Below are 20,240 nucleotides of genomic sequence, written 5' to 3' on the forward strand. Positions count from 1 at the left end.
TCGTGGTCACGGGCCGTGGGTTCTCCACTCATTTTTTTCTACTCCATTGCACTCTCTCGCTTTGTCCGTCAGCGACCGGTTACATGAACCCACCCCCCCTTGTATGTTTTGCTTCTTTCAACACCCGCGAGTGTTATTGAAAACTGCTTTGGGTTACAGACAATGTGGCACTTGGCTGGCCCCAGGGTTTCTCAAATTATGTGCCTGCTTATCAGTGTTACCCTCTCTACGGCTTGTTAAGAATTAGCCGAATGTTTGTGCGACCCGTACTTTTTTAAATATAAATATATACATGTGTTTTGTCTAAAAGCTTTTAAGAACCGTTATTCGTGTAAAGTATTTCCAAAACTATTCCCCGTGTTGTAGGAAGTGCTCGAAGGCCCTCGTCACCATCGGCAGTCCTCAGCTAGTGGTGGATATTCTTTCTTCTGGTATGACCCAGTGCCATCTCCCTCGTCTGGTATGCAGGAGGTCGTGGGTTCATTCCCAACCCTGACGCTGGGGTCCGCGTCTCTCTCTCTTTCCCCAGGGGCGCGTGGATTTTACTCCAGATCCTCCGGTTTTTCACTTCACAATTTAGAATCAACATACTTTGAGCATTTGGCCGCTTACATTTCCACACAAGCCACTTAGAGACACATTGTGAGAAAGATGCAGAGAAAGACAAAGGCATCAATGGACGTAAACCGTTCAGAGTGTTTTGGGGACCCCTAAATAATCAGAGCCCCTGTGCACGTTAAAACTAAACTATCTTTTTTTCCAGGTAAGGCCCACTGAGCTACGTAGCTCTTTTTCAGAAACAACCTGTCCAAAAATGACAGCTCAACGAAGTGGCTCCCCAAGTATAAATTTATAGCAGCCAAATTAACGAATTGGCGGTACACCGGTTTGCGGTAAAACAATAAAACACAAGCATTCTTTATTTTCCCGCGATTAGCAACCCTGGTAAAAAAAATCTTGCGGGTTGGTGGTGCGTCAAAATCGGTTCTTGTGATGTCGAAGCAGTGAGAAGACCAACATCGGTTCAAATTTAGATTTTAGACGCTGTTTATGAGGACCGGTGTGTTTTGCTGCACTGATGTACCGCCAATAGTCCAAATACTCGAATGGCACGTTGATTCTAAATGTGGAAGGTTAAAAACCGGAGGACCCGAATATAAATCCACGGGACCACGGGGAGAGAGAACATGCAAACTCCAAATATACAGCAGTCGTGAGGGTCGGGATGGAACCCACAATCTCATGTATACCAGGCGAGGTAGTTAACATCTCGCCATCGCGGTATCACCAAAAAGCCTTCGGTTCTGGAACAGAGAGTTAGTTCATGGAGAAGAGTTGAGCAAGATGAGAGTGCCGACATGCAGGCGCAAGTTCGTGAAGCATCTTGAAGACGTTGAGAGCAACCTTGAAATTGATGTGGCATTGATTGGGACCCAGTAGAGAGATAACAGCATTGGGCTGACGTGGTCTCATCTATTGGTGCGGGTGAGGAGTTTTGGCATCGTTATTTTGGATCGTCTGCAAGTTTGGAGGGTTAGGGTATCGGGAAGGCTGTCGAGTATGCTGAAGAGACACTTGCAAATGTCGAGTCGGGTTTATTCAGTTGAGTATTGGCGCCCTCTGTTGCCCACAATGCGTGGTATGGTGCAGGACAGCCGAGTGTAAACGCTCACCATCATCATCATTAAATAACAGCCCTTGCATCACAACAACAACAACAACGATTACACCAAGCATCGCTTGCAGCTGTGCTTGGCTAGTGCACGTTCATGTTTAATTCCATTTTTCAAAAAGTCGAGGCGAGCCATCGACGGGGAAGACGTGCAACTCTTCCGCTGCGGGCGTGCTTGTTTTGCGTACGACCGCATTTGAGCGTTGATAGCGCTACGCAACTTCTGCGGTTGCTCACCGGGGTCACACGGTGAGCTGGAAGCCATCCCCTCCATCAGCCACGATCGCTCAACCACCGGCCCATCGCCGTGCTGCGCTCTGGCGTACACAAGCCCCTCGCCTTGGACGGATGAGCATCGCCATTCACGAACGAGGTTATGATCGGGCTGCATTGGGGTCATCACGTGGTGGGCAGCAGATGGCAGTGTGGCAAAATCCTCTGCTGTACTGTACTTCTAAGCTCCCACATCTATCCATCACCCACCTTCACCAACCGAGCGTGCGGTAAATAGTCAGAGCAGCCTCGCACGACTCGCGCATGTGTGGGGAGGCCCCTCATCCAGCAGTAGACTGACACAAAACATGGGCTGTCCACGCATATACATGGCTGCTATCCATCTTCACCCGCATTCCTGGCCACCTGCTTCTCATTATCATTGTTGTCGTCCTCCTCCTCCTCCTCGAAGAGGCTCCGGACTATGAGCGAGCGACGCCACAGCGCATCATCGATGCTCCCCTGTAGGTTTATCGGCGACGGCGGTCGGATGAAGTCGTCCCACGAGGGAGCGCTGGCCGCCAAGATGAAATCGCCGGCTCGGAAAGCGCCGCTCGGCACATCATAGTCGCCACCGCCGCCACCACCACCGGCGAAATTGCCGTACCTCGGCCTCTGCGTGAACTCGCGAAGGCTGCTCTGGTTGTCCTCTTCGCTCCCGATCGCCACAGCCAGACTCGCGTCGCGCCAGCTGTACCCTCGGCTCGCGTTGCTGCCACTGGTGCCGCCGCTGCTGCACTCCACCTCATCGTCCACTTCTTCCTCCCCGTTGCCCTGGAGGAGCTGAACTCGCTCGTCCCCGACGCTGAACCTCACGGTCGACCCCAGCGTGGCGCCGTCCCCCACGCACCGGGGGCTCGGAGGATCCGGCGCTGGCTCCCGGACCTCTCCCGCCAGCGCCGGTCTCACGCTGTCGTAGGAGGCGCCCTTGACGTCCGCGTGCTTCAACGGTGCCGAGTGTCTTCCGTTCCGCTTCGCGCGTCGCTTTCGCGCCTCGTCCGTCATCTCCGCCTCATCCTGCTGCTGCCACCGCCGCGACGAAGAGGCGGCGGCGGCGGTGAAACCGGCGCGGGGTCCGCGACGCAGCCACAGCGACGACGCGGCACATAGAGCCAGCGCGGCGCACAGCTCGCACACGAGACGGGCGGCGAGCAAGGGCGGCCCTACCCCGGTCCCCGCGCCGACCCCCAGCACCGTGAAGACGGCCTCGGCGCCGTGCAGGCAGCACGCGAGCATCAGCAGGCACGACGAGCCGGCGAAGCACGCTCTGATCGCCGTCGACGCCTGCCGGCGGTCGCTCCGGCCGGTGCCGCCCACGGGCCCGCAGGCCGCTGTGGCCAGGCAAACGCCGGCGAGCGCGAGGCCCCAGACGACGAGGAATCCCCGCGGCACGGCGAGGAGGAAAACGGCCTTCGCCGGCCGCATCGCGAAGGCGAGGGACGCCAGCGCGGCCACGCACAGGTGCGTCGAGAAGACGACGGCGAGCAGAGCGCCGCGGGCGCGGCCGCTCGCCGGCGACGGAAGGGACGACGAAATCAGCGACAGGGAAGAGGAGGACGACGGCGACGACGGCAAGGGGCAGGGCTTACGGGCGGCAGCGGCAGGTGGGACAAAGTGCAGGAGCAGCGCCGCGAACGCCGTGGCCAGGCAGGGCAGCGCCAGCTCGTGGAGGCTCACCGCCGCCACCAGCACGGCGAAGCCCGCGGCGGAGAAGCCGCCGCTCCCTCCGCGGAGCTGCGGCGGCAGGGAGCTGGCGATCAGCCCCTGCAGCTCGGCCGACCAGAGCACGAGCGCCGTGAGGGTGACGCGGAGGCCCGCGAACGCGAGCAGGAGCGCGTTGGCGGTGGCGGCGAAGCAGCGCAGACGGTCGGCGGCGGCGGCAGGGGCGACCACCCCACGCCGCGCGAAGATGGCGCAGTTGAAGAGCCCCCAGAGGAGCAGGAACGTGAAGGCGGGCAGCGCGGAGCAGGCAAGGGGCCTTGTCCATGAGCTGCCCTCCTCGCTGCTGCCATCTCTACTGCTGTTTCGGTTAGCATCGGTGTCATTGCCTGGGTCGAAGTGCGGAGGAGGCGTGCGGTCACCTGCTGGGGAAAAACAAAACAAAAACACGCGGGATTAGTGGAGGAATAGGAGGAGCGTGAGAGGGTGAGAGTCGGTGATCCGAACACAAATTGTCGCTAAATACATAAACATCACAACTCGTGAGGCCAGAGCGCTGAGATCCTGGGTTTGAACCCAGGTTTCAGCTGCCTGTGATGCAAACGAGTTCTCGAGTGGAGTGGACTCCAATGACTGCACACCAAAGAAAACGTTACAATTTTATTTCATTCTTCACTTCACTCAAAATTCAAATCCTCCTGTATTGTCCACATAAATACATCGGCGATGAGCGGTGTCACAGTGGTTAGCACACTCGACTCCAAAGCAGGCGAAATGAGTTTGATTCTCAGTCACAGTTAACATAAGCGGCGAGCCATATCTGAACCAGTTTTGGGGTGCCGCCTTAACCAACCCCCACTGACTGGCAAGGTGAAGTATGGTCAAACAGCCCCCATAACTGCCACGGCACGGGGAGGCCTTGCCACTGCACTTGGGTGACAATGGGCTGTATAAAAGTAAAATTCATATTTTGTTCTCCGTGTTTCCGTTGTACCGCGTGCTGTTGGATAGGTGTTCGTCATTTCGCTCAATGTGGAGGCATCTGGAACTTTCCTGGATCGGTTTCTGAACAAGCTCCTAGTTCGAGGAGTGAAACGTTGGACATCAACTCGAAAACGACCTCGAAAACCTACGTGGTCTCGTTGGTTCGGATTCTGTTATCGCAGTAAACTGCGCAGTTCTGATAGACCTCGCGCCGACTGAGAAACAGGTCCCGGTTCGGTATACAGTGGAAAAAGTGTCAGCGTACGGTGCGAAAGCAGTTCAACATGCATACATGCAACCCTAAGTACCGCTATGATTGTTGTTGTTGTTATAAAAACTGCTACCATTAACGTTCACCCTCCCCACGTGGCGCACGACTCGTGAGATATCTGATTGGGCCGCCTCCGTCTCCGTGCTAGGAAGCCGCTGTGCATTGATCTGTAACCCTGCACGCAACGCGAGGAATGCGTGTGTACACGGTGCCGCAAATGGGGCTTGGCTCGTCCCCGGTCTCAGTGTTGTTGTTATGCTTTAGCGGGAATCTCATAACAGAGTGGGGGTCCCTTCTCAGCCCCCCCCCCCCCCCCCCCGTTGCACAATCAACTTAAAAAGCGCAGTGAACTCAAATAGTGGTGCACGATGCAATCACAAGGGCACCGGTGATATGGGCCACTGCGTAAAGACTGTAGTGATAATAAGTCAAATTCCAGCGTTTTGTCAATCCACGGCTGGATGAAGGCATCTGCCCCACTCCCCCCGTCCAATCCATTGTCAGTCACGGAACTTGTTTGACCATACTTCACCATGCTGGTTTAGTGCAGGTTGGTGCAATAGCGGTGGACCCAGGATCGGTGTATTAACTACCCACTGTGGATGTTCGGCCGTGGCTGGGGATTTAACTTTGGCTGCCGATGATATACGAAGGCTATATGAACGTTATGGCGGAACCCCGGGGTCCCGAATAAACGGAAGTTAAAATCGTAATGAATCTATTTATTGTTGGCGACTCCGTCCCACCGCTCACACAAACATCGCGACCCGCCTGGCGCGGATCATTCTGTTGTCATGTCACGTCCAAGCGCAGCAGCGAGGACGAATGCGCAGAAGAAAAAAAACTTTGAAACTTTGATTAGCGCATCGTGTTGTACTAGTGGAGAGGAATAGATCCCCGTATCGTTCGCCTTCAACAGACATAGAATGACGTCGCAACGCAGTTTATGCGAGAGCCGGGGGCTTACGGGACCCCGGGGTCACGCCAAAAGGTTCAAATGTCGCAGTGCGTTCACCACTGCGCCGATTGCTGCCCTGTAGCAGGGACGAGTTGGCAGAGTCTGGTTCGTGCCATCTCTCGCAACAATGATTTCCGCAAGAAAGCCTCACTGAGTCTCAATAGGAGGGTGTTTTTTTTTCTGGAGAGGCTGCATTCGGATATTTGGCCGATTCCGTTCATGAGTGGCTTCGCGTGGCAAAATATAATCTGAGGAGCGTTAGAAAACCCACCACGCGTTCCGCGAGGGGGTGACACAGCACTGCCATCTCCTGGCACCCCGATAACACCTCACCATGGCTCGGAATCGAGTAGAAACCCACACGACCATCATCGAACAGCGGATTGGCAAAGGTTTTCACACCTGATGATGATTGCTTGTGTTGCATTCGAAAAGTCGTGAGAATTGTATTGTTTTATATTTTTATTATTTTATTGTTTCCCTTCAACGTGACTTTACCGAAAGAACCAATAATATGAATCCCTGCAGTCACGAAAGCTTTAAATCAAAATGTATTATTTATTAAACAAAAGCACAGTATATGATTGACGTTCGATTTACCCTTTGCAGCAATGTGAGACTTTAACGTAATTATAGTAGTTGGTGGTCATCATTCTGATGATGATGATCATGATCATTATGAAATCACTTGATGGTGAAGTGGCTAGCATTCGTGATCATGAAGATCACGATCATTTTAGTGGTCGCAGTCGTTCTGATCATGATTGCGACGATTAATTCCTAACCTTGGCCCCCGCTTGTACCATTACACACAGAGCGAGCATCCTGACATCTGCGTCGGGCAGTTTTACCGAGGGAAAAGGAAAAAAACATCGCTTAACAAAAACCCGGCCGCTGGCCACTCATGGGGGGGGGGGGTTGGCCCAGCGCTTGGGTAAACACGGGGAAAATGGCAGGAACGGCCCCGTGGGCGACTCGCTCGCTTCCCGTCCCAGCGGCACTAATTGAGGTCCCCAATGCGACGGTCATTATCCGCCCCAGTTACCCGCGCGGGCGCTGTGAGCGAGCGTGGAGGTGCGTCCGCGAAGCGAGAGTCGTCGTTCGCGTGCTTTGCGATTCTGAGCTGCGTTTCACAAGTAGCCGAAATTAACGCGATTTTTTTCCTGCTCAAAATGAGCATTGACGGACTGCTGAGATTATCTCCGGTTTGCAGCCCTGAACTTCGGTGGTGGACATTCAACACTGCTGTGGCAAGAGTAGAAAAAACACTCACAAAGTGGTAGAAATTGTATCTACCACTGAAGGAATGATGGTGCTGATTCAACCCACTCCCCAACCAAGCTTTGAACTCGCAACCTTACGATGGCGAACAGCTCGCTCTACCGCTCAGCCACGTGGCTGGTGTTTATCAAGATTGTGCCATTAAATATGAGTTGAGATATGAATTCTCAATAAACTGGCGAGTTGACTAGGAGCGAGCCAGCCTGCGGGATTACAGAGAGAGAGAAAAACCACCAACAAATGTAAGTACGAGTGGCCCATTCCGTGCGGCTATTTACTGGGAAGGCGGATTATCGGGGCTAAATCTCAAATTGAAATGAATTCCACCGGCTCAGTCTAAATATGGGGCGACCGAGCGGTGTTTCCCGTGGTGAGCGTGCGTTCCTGAGTGAGCGTAAACAATCCACTCATGGCAGGCGGCGAATTCATAGATGATTCGACCTCTAATGACTAAATAACTAGATAGGCTACATTTTGTAAATAGCCAACTAAAATACGCTTCAGTGACCCATTGGCTAAAAATAATCGTGAGTGCCAAATTACTATGATAATTAATCATCACGGTGCTGTATTTGCGCCGCCTCACCACTGTAGCTGCTGGTTCTCGAGTTAAATGTAGAATTAAAAAGTTTAAATAATTTACCAGTTATATGATGAAAACTAAAACAAATGAAGTTGATCAAAAGTGATACGATCGATGATGACAATGATGGCAAAGTCTTTTTTTAAAAACATCAATAGTCCTGCACAAGGCCGTAATTATAATATATATTGGGGGGGACACATCTCCCCAATATTAAAATATGCTCAAAATGTCCCCCCCAAAATATTGCTATAAAATAGATTTCTGTTTATATGATTGTGGTTATGGTTGTACTTTATTAATCCCTAATCTCTGCCATTACATACAATGAAACAAGAAAAGGTAAAAAAGAAAAAAATAGAAATGTAATACAATACACTATTGGACATTATTGTAAAAAATAAATAAAAAGTCCATCCTATGTGTTTGTAAATTTTTTTGTTATTTTAGGCAGGAAATTCGTTTTCAAATCTAGGAATTTTTTTCTGGGGGGACCCCCAGACCCCCTGGAAGATTTGGTCTCCCCCAATGTTGACTCCATGGCTACAGCCTTGGTCCTGCACCTGAATGAAATAATTCACACTTCCGTCAATAAGTTCCTCCATTGGCAAATAACAAATCGATCAATATCTCCGCCATGTAATGTGTTTGTCCGCTCCCCAGGTCACGCCATGCACTTTTCATGAAGACTAAACTATTTTTTTAATTTTACCAGGTAAGACCCACTGAGCTATATAGCTCTTTTTCAGAAGCGACCTGGCCACAAATGATAGCTCAACGAAGTGGCTTGTCGTGTGGAAAATGATTCCAGCCAAATACTCTAAACGTGTGTTTCTAAATGTAGAGGTAAAAATTGGTGGACTCGGAGAAAACTCCACGTGACCATAGGGAGCACATGCAATTCGAAATATACAGGCATCAGGGTCAGGATCGAACCCACGACCTCCTGTATACCAGGCGAGGAAGATGACATCTTGCCAATCTGGAAAGGGTGAACTGTTGCTGATGGTTGGTGTGTTTCTCAACCTTGGACCACTTTTAATACCCAATTTAAAATTATTGCGCACCCACTTCACTAACCCGCATGTTTAATGATCCCCATGACTGACATGTTGTGGAGAGGCTTGAATCCAGCAGTGGATTGATTATGGCTGGCAATGCTGATGATGATATATTTACGAGGATATAAAACATCTGTGCCTGTGAATCTTATTCACCACATCCTGAATGAGGTGTCTTGGAACAGCATAGCCTTCTATTACGAAGCTCATATATGGTACCTGTGCAAATGTTAAAAATATATACTTTTTGGTTAGGCCACAAAGATTTGGCCAAATATATCAGAATCTTTATTTAGACTGGAAGAATCCGATAAGCTATGAAGCTATTTTTCATAGGTGTCCAGTAGGGGCGGGTCATCAACAACAACAAAAATAAATAAATAAAGATACAAGGTAAGAGAGAAGGTAAGCAAGTTGCTCAAATAAATACTAATAAAGAGTAGAAGTACAATTTAGTTGTTTCACCTGATTATTGCTTGTGTTGCGCTCGAAACGCCGTGATATTTTTGTATTATTTTTCAATCTACGTGGCTTTACCGAAAGACTCAAAGAATATAGTAGAAGTACAACTTGCACAAGTTCGCTGAGAGCCAAACAATTTTTATTCGTCTCGTGTCCAAGCGTTGAACGAGGCGCCAATTATTCTTGATTCAGCCCACTCACAGATGAGTCCAAGAACAATTCTCACGCCCAGATTGAGCGTGTACTGCAGATGCAGCGTTTAGTGGTGGAAAGGTTTAACGACACGAATCTGGTCGAAGCCAAAAATTAACGATGAGACTTAACAACCCACCCCACCCCTTCCCCCTCGTGTTGTATAAAGCGTATGAGCAATAAGAATAGGTTAAACCTTCTCTGGGGGCAATAATAACACCGGAGGTGTTAAGATGTTCAAACAACAAATATTAACCTTTTGCAAGGAATAAAGTCTGCATTAACCACACGGACCTGTGGTGAACATATATACAAACAAACATGCTTTGATCGTATTCAAAGACAATGCATATATAATTATAATTAAATATGCATTGTCTTTGAAACTGATCGGTCTACACCAGAGACAAGCAGCCTTATGTATGGCCTCGTCCCACCAGTGTCAGAGCAGAGAACGTCAAAACAAAGACAATGCACTACCAGAGCATGTATCGCTCGGCGGTGAGCAGCTATATCATGGGGCCTTATTTATACAAAACGTGTCGACGACGTCAGGAAGGTGAGATAAACGTGTAATGCCGCCTAATTTGTACTAATATGGATATACACGCACACACAGTAATAGAAGACTCCGGCAATAGTGCACGTTTGAACCCAAATGGGTAAAATGTTTTACTAAATATACTGTTCCACGCTTGAAACAACTGCGTGTCTACTTCCACTGTGACATTTCTATATTTATGATATTATTATGCAAATTCTAGATTTGAAGCTTTCGTGACTGCAAGGAATCATACTCTTAGTTTTTTCGGTAAAGTCACGTAGGTAAAAAATTACTTTACCGAAAAAACTAAGAGTATTATGATGCAACTTGATGTTACAACTCACACAACCCAGCCTCTCTTCTTCTGCAGGCCAAACTGCCTCTTAGCCATCCTTCCACCCCCTTCTATCTGCCCTTCAACTTCCTTCACTGCCCTTCCAACCCCTTCACTGCCCTCAACTGACAGCCTCGTGGCTGTCCGCCTATCGCACCCCACGTCACATCCACGAGCTTGTAGGGCCCCTGGGCTCTGTCCACTCGGTGATGATGTGTTGGCATTCACATTAAGCACCGCAAGTCGGGGAGCCTCATCCCCGTAGCTCCCCGTTGTGGTGCCGCATCCTTTGCCGTACAGCCAGGGCCGTGTTATACAATAGGCACAGTGCCTTACTAGGACCTACGAAAACTAAAGGGCCTACGAAAACAAAATGTGACCACGTGTTTCTTTGTTTGTATGATAACAAAAAATGTAACCAAGATATCTTCGTAAATAAATACATTTATATAGCAAGGATAGCCACAGTTTATGTACAAAGAGGCAGAATCATGTCAATGTCAATCGTTGTTTTCATTAGGTGAGAGAAATTAACACCGGAGATGAACTTTTGGAGATTTTTTTTTCATTGCAAAATTAGCAAATAACATCTTCAAATGGTGTTTTTCGCACAATCTCATTCTCAATATAGAGTCGTTGTTGTCCTATGGTTGATCGGAGACAGTTTTTTTTTTAAATCAGCTTTAGCGAGTGACAGTGGCGGTAGTAACACGGGGCAGCAGCACCAACTGTACAGAGGTATCAGTGAAGGCCTACAAAACGGAAGGGCCTAGGGCCTACATGAACCTTAATCCGGCCCTGCGTACAACCCCCTCAATGCCTTCATACACGAGGCAATCTAAATATAGACTTTCATCTGTACGTCTCAAAAACCTCGAGGGTACTTCCTGACAAGGTAGAACGCTGACATTTGGTACATATGTAGCTTTTAGGACACAAACAACAGGAACAATCTGAAAATCCGAGATTTTTTATTTTAAGGACCCCAAATCTCGCCTTTAAGTGCCCCATAAACGTGCATGTCATTCAGAAACCATTCAGAATATAAGATTGCTTTTTTTTCATTTGATAGAGCGTTAAACATCAAATACAATTTAAGCGAGAACCATTGTTCTATCTTTAATTGTTTTTGAGATATTTCGGATTCAATCGGATTTGAACGAAAAAAAGAAGCATTTTATTACGTTCAAAGCTGAATAATTCAAAACAGTAAAAGATAGGAGCTTCCCCTCATAGAGTATTAAGTTCATGAAGTATTGTTCTGTCTAATAAAAAAATAACGGAATATTTAAATTGAGCAGTTTCCGATGGGTATATCTTTAAATATAAGAAGTTCAATCAAGTCGTCAATAACTTTTTTTTTGTGGTCATGGTCAATAATGTTGCTTTTTCCAGGGCTACACAGTCGGGCAATGTAAAAGTCAAAGTAATGAATGGAGCCCATCAAGGACAGCTCATAAAAACATCTCTAATTATAGTTTTACAAGGAATATCTTTATAGGGAAATATTGGGACCTCTTAGTGTTCCACAATAAACATTGTAAAAAATCATATGTGTTTAATTATTATATTTATTGAAAACGTTTGCCTGGCTTTATAAACTAGTATTTGCATAAGGATCGTGTTCCACTGCAAAGGGAAAGTAAATGGTGAGATTCTTTCAGTTGTTTTCTCACATCACTGCTGGCAGAATGGGTGCCCACTAGGGGCATTTGGCCTACTCTTTTACAGGATGAAGCCTTGTGACCCCTATTTCATTCTCTAAAACTGCATATTTCTAAAGTAAGATTTATTTATAACAGAAATGAATATACAAAGGAAAAAATGTTAGGGGGGTCAATGAATTGGGGGGTTGCAATACACCTGTACAACGCTGTACACTGGTCAATATGCTTTAAAAGAGGTGAAAGCACCCACACTTCACTTCACCGCACACGACCTTGCCCATTCTGTAATTCATCTGGAACCGGCGACCTCTGGATCGCAAGCCCAACTGTGCCGACCGCTCCACCAGGGCAGCGTCTCTCAAGGGAGGCGCGAGATCACATTTATCCTCACCTGACTCGGTTGCCCGACTAAATAATGGGGTGGTGGGTCGAAGGGGGTGACCGGGGTCCAGCGTGGTGGCGGCTGAGCTCCCGCCCATGGCCTCACCGCCTCCCCCATCCACCGGCTCGTTATTCCCGCTGCTCTGTCCCTCCTCGCCGGGCGCCGGGCTCCCCTCGTCCAGCGTGACCCGTGGTCCTCCTTGCGCCGTGAGCAAAGCCGGGGGCTGCTGTGAGGTCACCGCCCTCGGTCGTCGGTGCTGCTGCCGCCACCTGTCCAGGTGCGGTGTGGTGGCGAGGCCCGGTGAGTAGAGGCTGCAGCAGTGGGCGCTCAGAGCCAGGAGGAGCAGCGCCGAGGGTAGGAGGCTCGGCATGGTGCTGTCACAGGGAAGTAGCAATACAACATGGGCGACGGTGGTTATCATTAGTCTGCAAGACGATGGTGGATGAGTTAGGTGACATCAGTTCGTTTTGGTGTTTTTCCCCCAATTTTGTCCCGATGGTGCTATCGGTGTCATGTCACGAGACAAAGAATACACTCGGAAATGTATCAGAGCAGTACCACCACCCTTCGTATTTTAGAACAGCCCACGGAATTGGATATCATGGAACTGCCTCTGAGATCCCTTCACGTGATCTCTGTTGGACACAGTTGGGGGCAGCACTTTCCCAGCCACCCTGCCACAAAGAGTAATGTTCGTCGCTTGGCAGTCAAACTGATATTTTTTTCGTCTCAGATCTGAAATTTTGCCAAATTATGAACAGAACCAAATTTAATGATAGATTTTTTTGTGCAGCTATTGGTGACTGGTCTTATATCATCAACTCACCACCGTTGGGAACCTGGTTTAATCACGAGCAACTGCCTGGATTCAAACTCGGCTCTGTACTTAGATTTCTGAGCCACCCAACGTTCTTACCCCTAGCCCCTACTGGACATCTGTGAAAAAGAGCTTTATAGCTCATCGGATTTCTCCAGTATAAATCAATATTCTGATTCTGATTGACCTCCAGCTAATGCCCATTCAAATTATGTACTCCAAGGGGCTAGAGAAGCGTAAATTTGTACAAATATAGTCAAGACGATGTTAATAACCACACAATGTTCAGAAAATGACAATTTATCTCCTTTGGGCTCCAGAAAAGTGTGACCCTCCAACTTGTTTTAGCCTTTTTGTTTACCTAGGCCTATGCTCGTGCATTGGTGCCCACATCATAGATCCACAGCCTATGATGACAACCTCTTCCTTGCATGGTGGTCACCCATCCTTGCACACTATCCAGGTTCAGCCCCGCCGCGAGATTCGTACTCGGCAGAAATGGCTAAGGCTCAGACAGCCCAAGTAAGGCACGGTTGAGGGAGGCCATGTGCGAGCGTGCGTCATCCTTAGTCCCTTGACCTTCTCGCTCGCTGTCTCTGGGAGCAGGACGCATGCGGCTTCTGCTTGGAGCGACCCGGGGGGCGCCAGACGCGCGTGGACTTTGCCCATCTAGTGGTTCTTGCGCAACGAGAGCGAGGAGTGGAAGGGAGAAAGAAGGGCGAGACGTGGAGTCCGCGACTGCCTCCTTGGCGGTTTGCGCGACTGCGTGGACTAATGGGAGAACGGTGCGCATTGACACGCTGAACAAACGCGGTTGACGTATGAATGCGTTATTATAGTGGACTGATGTACTGAATATGTGAGTAAATGCCCAGTAAATATGCCAACATTGTGGTTAGGAACCGTTGGACCAACGTCGAATATTTACTGGGTATACACAGCACTGATGTAGCTCTCCGATGTAGTTTTGGGTTGTGCCGCCCCGCGCGTTGTCCAGCACGACGTCCGACGTTTCACTCCTCGTCATGAGAGCTTCTTCGGGAACTCAATTGAGCCGCCCGCTGTCTCCCTCGAGTGTGTAGGTACAGCGTTGTCAGCCGCTGCCGATGTTGCCGGTTCTTGATTGGGCTCAGCTCGCTGATGTCTGCCTGCGCAAGTTGTTTCACGTCGTCTGGGTGAAAGCCAGAGTGGCCACGGACAGCTCATCGCCGTGCACACAAGGGCAGACGAGAAGGCGCATCACTCGGGCATACAAGGGGATATGGCACTCTCTCAAAGTCCGCTCAGCAGAGTGGTTTCGTAAAACCACGTCTGCGCCTTCACCTTTTAGGCGAACATGATGGATGCATTAATATTATAACGGACGAATGGATGTTAGATATTAATTACTTTGTACTCCCGTGGTCACTGCCTTCACAAACTCATGCCGAAGATGTTTGGTTTTGTTTACCATCAAGCAAACTCCCACTACCCGCAGAGCGTGGGGTGGCCCTCATCCAGCAGTGGATTGACAAAGGGCTGTCCATGTCAGTGGGGTGAGTCGATGAGTGGGGTGAGTGTATGGGTGAGTAGGGAAGTGAACGGGTAAATAGGTGAATGTTTGGATGGGTGAGGTGGACCGAGTGAAGGAATAGGTGAGTAAGTGGACGAATACGTGAGTATAGTGGGTGTGCGAGTTGGTGATTCCATAAGTGAGTGAGTAAAAGAGGAAGTGGATACAATTGAGTGAGAGAATATGCGAGTGAGTTCGTGAATGAATTAATGAGTGGGTGAATATATGGGTAGGTAAGTAAGTTGGTGAGCCAGGTGAGTGAGCTTTTAAATGGAGGAGCACGAGTTTGATTGGGTGAGTGAGTCAGTGATTGAGAGAGTTGGTGAATGAGCAGATGAGTCGGTGAATAGTCCAGGGAGTGATGGAGTGGATGAGTCAGTAGGTGACGGAATTAGAGTGTGAGTGCGTGACAACATGAGTGAGTGAGCAGGTAATCGAGTTATAAAATAGAGCGGGTGAGTTATTCGGTGATTAAGTTAGTGAGTAGGTGAATAATGTATTTAACGAGTGAGCAGCTGAGTGAGTGTATAAGCAGATAAATAACTGCATACAGTACTTGAGTTATTAAATGAAGGGACAGGTGAGTGAGTGGGTTTGTAGATCAGTGAGCGAATGAGTAAACGTGTCACGAAATAAACGTGAGCGATTTTGGTGTGCAGGTAAGCTAGGAAATGAGCTGCTGAATAAGTGATCCAACGAGTGAGTAGGTGAGTGACCACATCGGTGAGTGAGTAGGTGGGTGACCACGTCGGTGAGCGAGTAGGTGAGTGACCACGTCGTTGAGTGAGTAGGTGAGTATAGTTCACTCACCTATACAGAGGTCACCCTCTGCTCCGAGCAACAGACGCCCTTCCAAGCGCGCTTGCCGAGTGATGCCCTCCCTCTCACGCACCGCTCCTCAGGAGGAGCAACGAGTGGTGAGAGTACACCCCAAAGTAGCACCGCCCAGAACCCCAAAACCACTACCCCTACCACCAACCCCCCCACCACCACTCCTCCTCCTCCAGCCCGGCGTTTAGTCCCACTGAGCGTTCGGGCAAAGCCATAAACGAACGGGAACACGCAGCATCGTAAATGAAAGCAACACAATGGCTGTTGTGTTCCACAAGTTATCGTGGTTATCGTCATCGGCCACGATCTAGCTACTGCTGGACGAACGCCTCCCTCCTCCAGCCAGCCAGCAACCCGCGCGCGAGCTGAATTCACCGCTCCGTCTCCGCACTAGGACATCCTCTCTCTGTGTGTATGGCTCGTCATGTTCCCTTCTTTGGCTGTCGCTCCGTTGTTAGTCGACCACCGTCCCGTCGTCCTTTTCCAGCGACGAGTCCCCTTGCCCCAAGCCGGCTTTACTTTTTTTTTTACCCATAAATGCGACGTCTCCAAAACGTTGCGTACATTCTCCGATCCATGAGCTCCTCTCTCCCTATCTCTCGGTCTATCTATCGGTGTAATTCCGATCGTTGCCATCGTTATATAAATTATCTTTATGGCGGTACCCCCGGGTACCAAATAATACTAAATGGCCGAGGCAATTAAAAATTTTATTTCTGGGACACAATTTTTTTCTAGGGGTGTACTTAACTCCGCGACTGGGGTACCAATCAATCCGACATCAGTGCCACTCAGCGATGTCGAAACGCCAAACATGAGCATACAAAAATATATCATTGAAAAATTCTACTTTGAAATGTTCATCGTGTATAGCTCGTCGAGATGAGTCGATTGCCGCATCGCCGACCATCAACAGACTAAAAATGACTGCATCAGGGACATTATGCGAGAGCTGGGGTCCTATGGCACCCCTGAGTACCCCCATAAGGTTCCTATATAAAATGCTGTGTATATTTGTAGGTTCCTATATAAAATGCTGTGTATATTTGTAGAGTATGGGCGGTGGTGTGGCTTTGCGTCATGTTGTTGGGCAAACGAACACTGTAAAACCAACGTCCTGGGTAACTTCTCATCAGTCACACAGTCCAAGGTCTCATTTTGTGAGTGAAAGGGGGCTTGTTTCCCTAGTGTGTGCTCACCTACCCATAAATTCGAGCCGTATTGTTATACAGTAATTATATATGTGTGTGTGTGGTTACAGCTACATTCAGTATCTCCATCCTCGTCATCGTCTAACAATCTAAAGCAGATTATTCTTAACATGTCGTGGGCAAGTTAGAGTGAAAAGGCAATGGAGGGAACACAGCCCAAATTATATTGTGCGTACAAATACCATTTAATTATTCTCCTGGCAAGTGGATAAGTTACGTGATTGCTCAGTGGCCTCTTACATAGCATATTATATATACAAGTTTAGTAATAGTAATGTTATTTATTTCACTCATTCTGCTCTGTTTACCATGGGAAATAGAGGTCAAATTTGTTAAAGATGTCAACCCTGTCACCGGCATGTTTAGAGAAGTAGAGCAGACGTGTTTTAATCACGGTTTCGGAGCACAACAGGCCAAAACGGCCAGCCACAAACAGCACTACGGAAGGTGTGATAGATAAGAGTTGACACATTTCTTGAATGGAGGAAGATTGCGAGGACTTGTGAAAAGGAGATGATGGCAGGGAATACGAGGAACAGTCAGTGCGAGGGAGGAATTGGAGAGCAGTTTAACACGTAGGCTTCCACGACCAATATTATCAATAATAGGGATTACCGTTTTAATACACGCAATGGACAGGAAGGACAAGATCAATGGACTCGCATAATGAGCATGCATCATGTGCGTTGACTCAAGAGCATAGAAGTGTGGTCACCACATCTACGCCTCTATATAAGGAACGAAACAGGTGGACTTCTCCAAAAATTTGGCTGTCACCTGATTAAGCTATTTGTAATTACTGGCGAAGCGTCGAACTCAGATTGTAAATGTTGTGACTTGGTTCTCCAACACACCGGTGTACTATACTAGTGACGAATTGGCATGTTCTGTTTACGTGACAACCCTTACTAATTGGCTGTGTCAGGTGGGGGACGGGTTTAACGACACATTGATATACTTACGCGATCAAACCCAAAAAAAACTCTCATTAAATCGGATAATGGCGTAACGAGCAAGGGGTGGCCAAAGCTACGAGTTTGGGCCCCTTGACACCCACCATGAGAGACAAATCAAATATTGGGGGCCCCGACCTGACAGACTGGGGCACCCTCTGAGCTGATAATGTAGTTAGCTATTATACCCACCGTCGGAGAGCGAGAAGTGTTTTTTTTGTACACCTGCCAGTGCCGCTGATGGTTGAAGACGGTGCCATGGACTGATGGATGAGATGGTAACAGGCAGTCTACTCGACCGAAGTCCCCAGCAATGGGTTGGCTGGGATTAGCGAGTATTGATTTTTTTAGCAAGAGGCGCCAACAAAAAAAAGGCACCGTAAATGGCAGAGGCCGTTGGCAGTTTCACTTACAATTGCTCGCGGGGTCGTTTAGTGTTTGTCGAGGTCCGACAAACCTTCCTGTTTAATTGAGGCTGTGTGACACCGCGCCCTCGCACTCCGATTGTGTGCTTACTGACGGGACGGGAAAAGGTAGCCTTGTTTTCCTTGCCTTTGTTTTCTTTCCCCTCGTTTTGTTATGACTTTAAACGCGTCGGTGTGGGTTTTTTTCTCTTTTCCGCAACATTTTTGATGTTTTTGGTTAATGCTCTTAAAAAGAACATTTTGGAAATAACAGCTCCAAAGTCAAAAGCCTGGCAGAATAATATTGTTACGATTGGAAGGACGATTTAAAAAAAAAATGGATTGTGCTTCGAGTTTAAATTGATCCCACTCTTATCCCTTCCCCCAATTGAGTTTGCGTACGCTTGTGTGATTAAGGCAGGGCCAGTTACACACACAGGCCCTGTCCACAATGGTTTGGCACCATGTGAGTGAGTTATCATGGAGAAGGTGCAACTTGAGAAGTTGCTCTCCGAAACCTCTCGGCCTACGCCGAGACCGCGATGTTGGAATACTCGCTAGGAGAGGGGCTTATTCTGAAGATGATGATAATGATGATGGTACTAAAGCAAGTGTGATGAGGCCAATACAAGTTTTCAGCTGAAGACTTCCAGGACGGCTGATTCATCGCTGGCAGCCGCTGGTGTATTTCAGCTGTCTCCCAGAAATGTGGAAGATTTATGAAAGGACAAAGGAACGTATATTCTTGGTTCTTTCGGTAAATAAAAATATAAAACAATACAATTCTCACGACGTCTCGATTGCAGTCGAAACGTTTCGATTGCAGTCGAAACGTCGTGAGAATTGTATTGTTTAATATTTTTCTTATTTTATTATTTCCCTTCTACGTGACTTTACCGAAATAACCAAGAATATGAATCCCTGCAGTCACGAAAGCTTTAAATCAAGACGAAGGAACGGTTAAATAATGATTATCACTCAACACCGATGTTAGGTGGATGGGTTCATAACGCATTGCGTAAACACTGGGCCACCTCTCCACCGAAATATTAGCATGTCTGAATGTATATATGTTTTGGAATATAAACTCATAGGCTTTCGCGACCAATATCCATAATAGAGAGTTTTTGGGTTACGCGATCTAACCCAAAAAACCTCTATTATGAATAATATCACATGTTTATTCATAAAAGTCTCAAAATCCCGTGACACTTTCCCCATGAGTCGCGCTTGGAATCGCTGGCCAAGCACGCGGTGTTTATTTGCTTTAGTGATGCCCATAGACGTAACACCTGAATAAAATCGAATTTTAAAACCAAAATAATAGATGTTTCGAACACAATTTTGCTCTGGATCGTAATTATCGACATAGGTATATGTCAATCGACTACTTTATAACACAGGCGTGTTAATTGCATATATGCCACCCAGGGGAATTAACAAGGAACGCGTGTGCTGTGCTTATGCCCCCCCAACCATCCACAATGCCCCCCCCCCATCTCATCAAATATCAAGCTAAGCAGATTTCAGCCTGTGTGTATGAACTTCTTTCGCACTGTACATAGCTAACCGTGCTCATCGGATGTGCGGGTAGTACTGCAAGCCTGTCAATCTATACGGTTTACCCGTATTCTTGTACAGGGAAATTGAGTTTTCAGGTCCATACGGCGTACAGCCGTTTCAATACGGGTAAAGAAAAGAAGAATGTCTGTTTGTGTATCTCCCTTGCAATGGGACTTTGTAGGATGAACTTTGAGATGTATAAGGGGCACGGGGTGACGAATAAGGTCTGAATTTGTCTGTAATAAGATAGGCACTGATAAGGGGTTGGAGGGCGTCCATAAATGACGTCACGCGATTTTGGTCGATTTTTGCCCCCCCTTCCCCCTCGTCACACGGTGTCACAAAAAGTCAGACCCCCCTCAAATATGACGTCACAAAGCTCTGCCCCCCCCAAACCATATTTCCATTTTGAAAATAAAACATGCTTCAAATCGCTTTAAACTATTGTCATTGTAGTGCGTATTTAATGTGGCGCTGCACCCTAATGTTGTAGGAGTGTTGTTATAACAATTAGTGTTGCTATAACAATTGTATACAGTATTTCGATTTATAGCTTTGAAAAAAGTGACGGTTTTTTTCTTGCTGT

General features: G+C 48.0%; 1 protein-coding gene across 2 annotated transcripts; it reads right to left on the reverse strand.

The window, feature by feature from the left end:
• Nucleotides 1-2,139: 2,139 nt before the first annotated feature.
• Nucleotides 2,140-15,615, reverse strand: LOC144730114 (uncharacterized). Of its 2 annotated transcripts, none has more exons than XM_078610682.1 (3): nucleotides 15,503-15,615; nucleotides 12,333-12,697; nucleotides 2,140-4,026 (listed from the first exon to the last, which is right to left on the reverse strand). In XM_078610682.1, exons 2-3 carry the CDS (start codon nucleotides 12,691-12,693, stop codon nucleotides 2,282-2,284), a joined length of 2,106 nt encoding a protein of 701 aa, XP_078466808.1. In that variant the 5' UTR covers nucleotides 12,694-12,697; nucleotides 15,503-15,615; the 3' UTR covers nucleotides 2,140-2,281. The 2 variants fall into 2 exon arrangements, with proteins under 2 accessions (XP_078466808.1, XP_078466807.1); XM_078610681.1 differs by having other exon boundaries at nucleotides 2,140-4,029.
• Nucleotides 15,616-20,240: the final 4,625 nt, after the last annotated feature.

This window comes from Lampetra planeri, chromosome 34 (assembly GCF_965212315.1).
Source record: "Lampetra planeri chromosome 34, kcLamPlan1.2.h2, whole genome shotgun sequence".
NCBI lineage: Eukaryota > Metazoa > Chordata > Hyperoartia > Petromyzontiformes > Petromyzontidae > Lampetra > Lampetra planeri.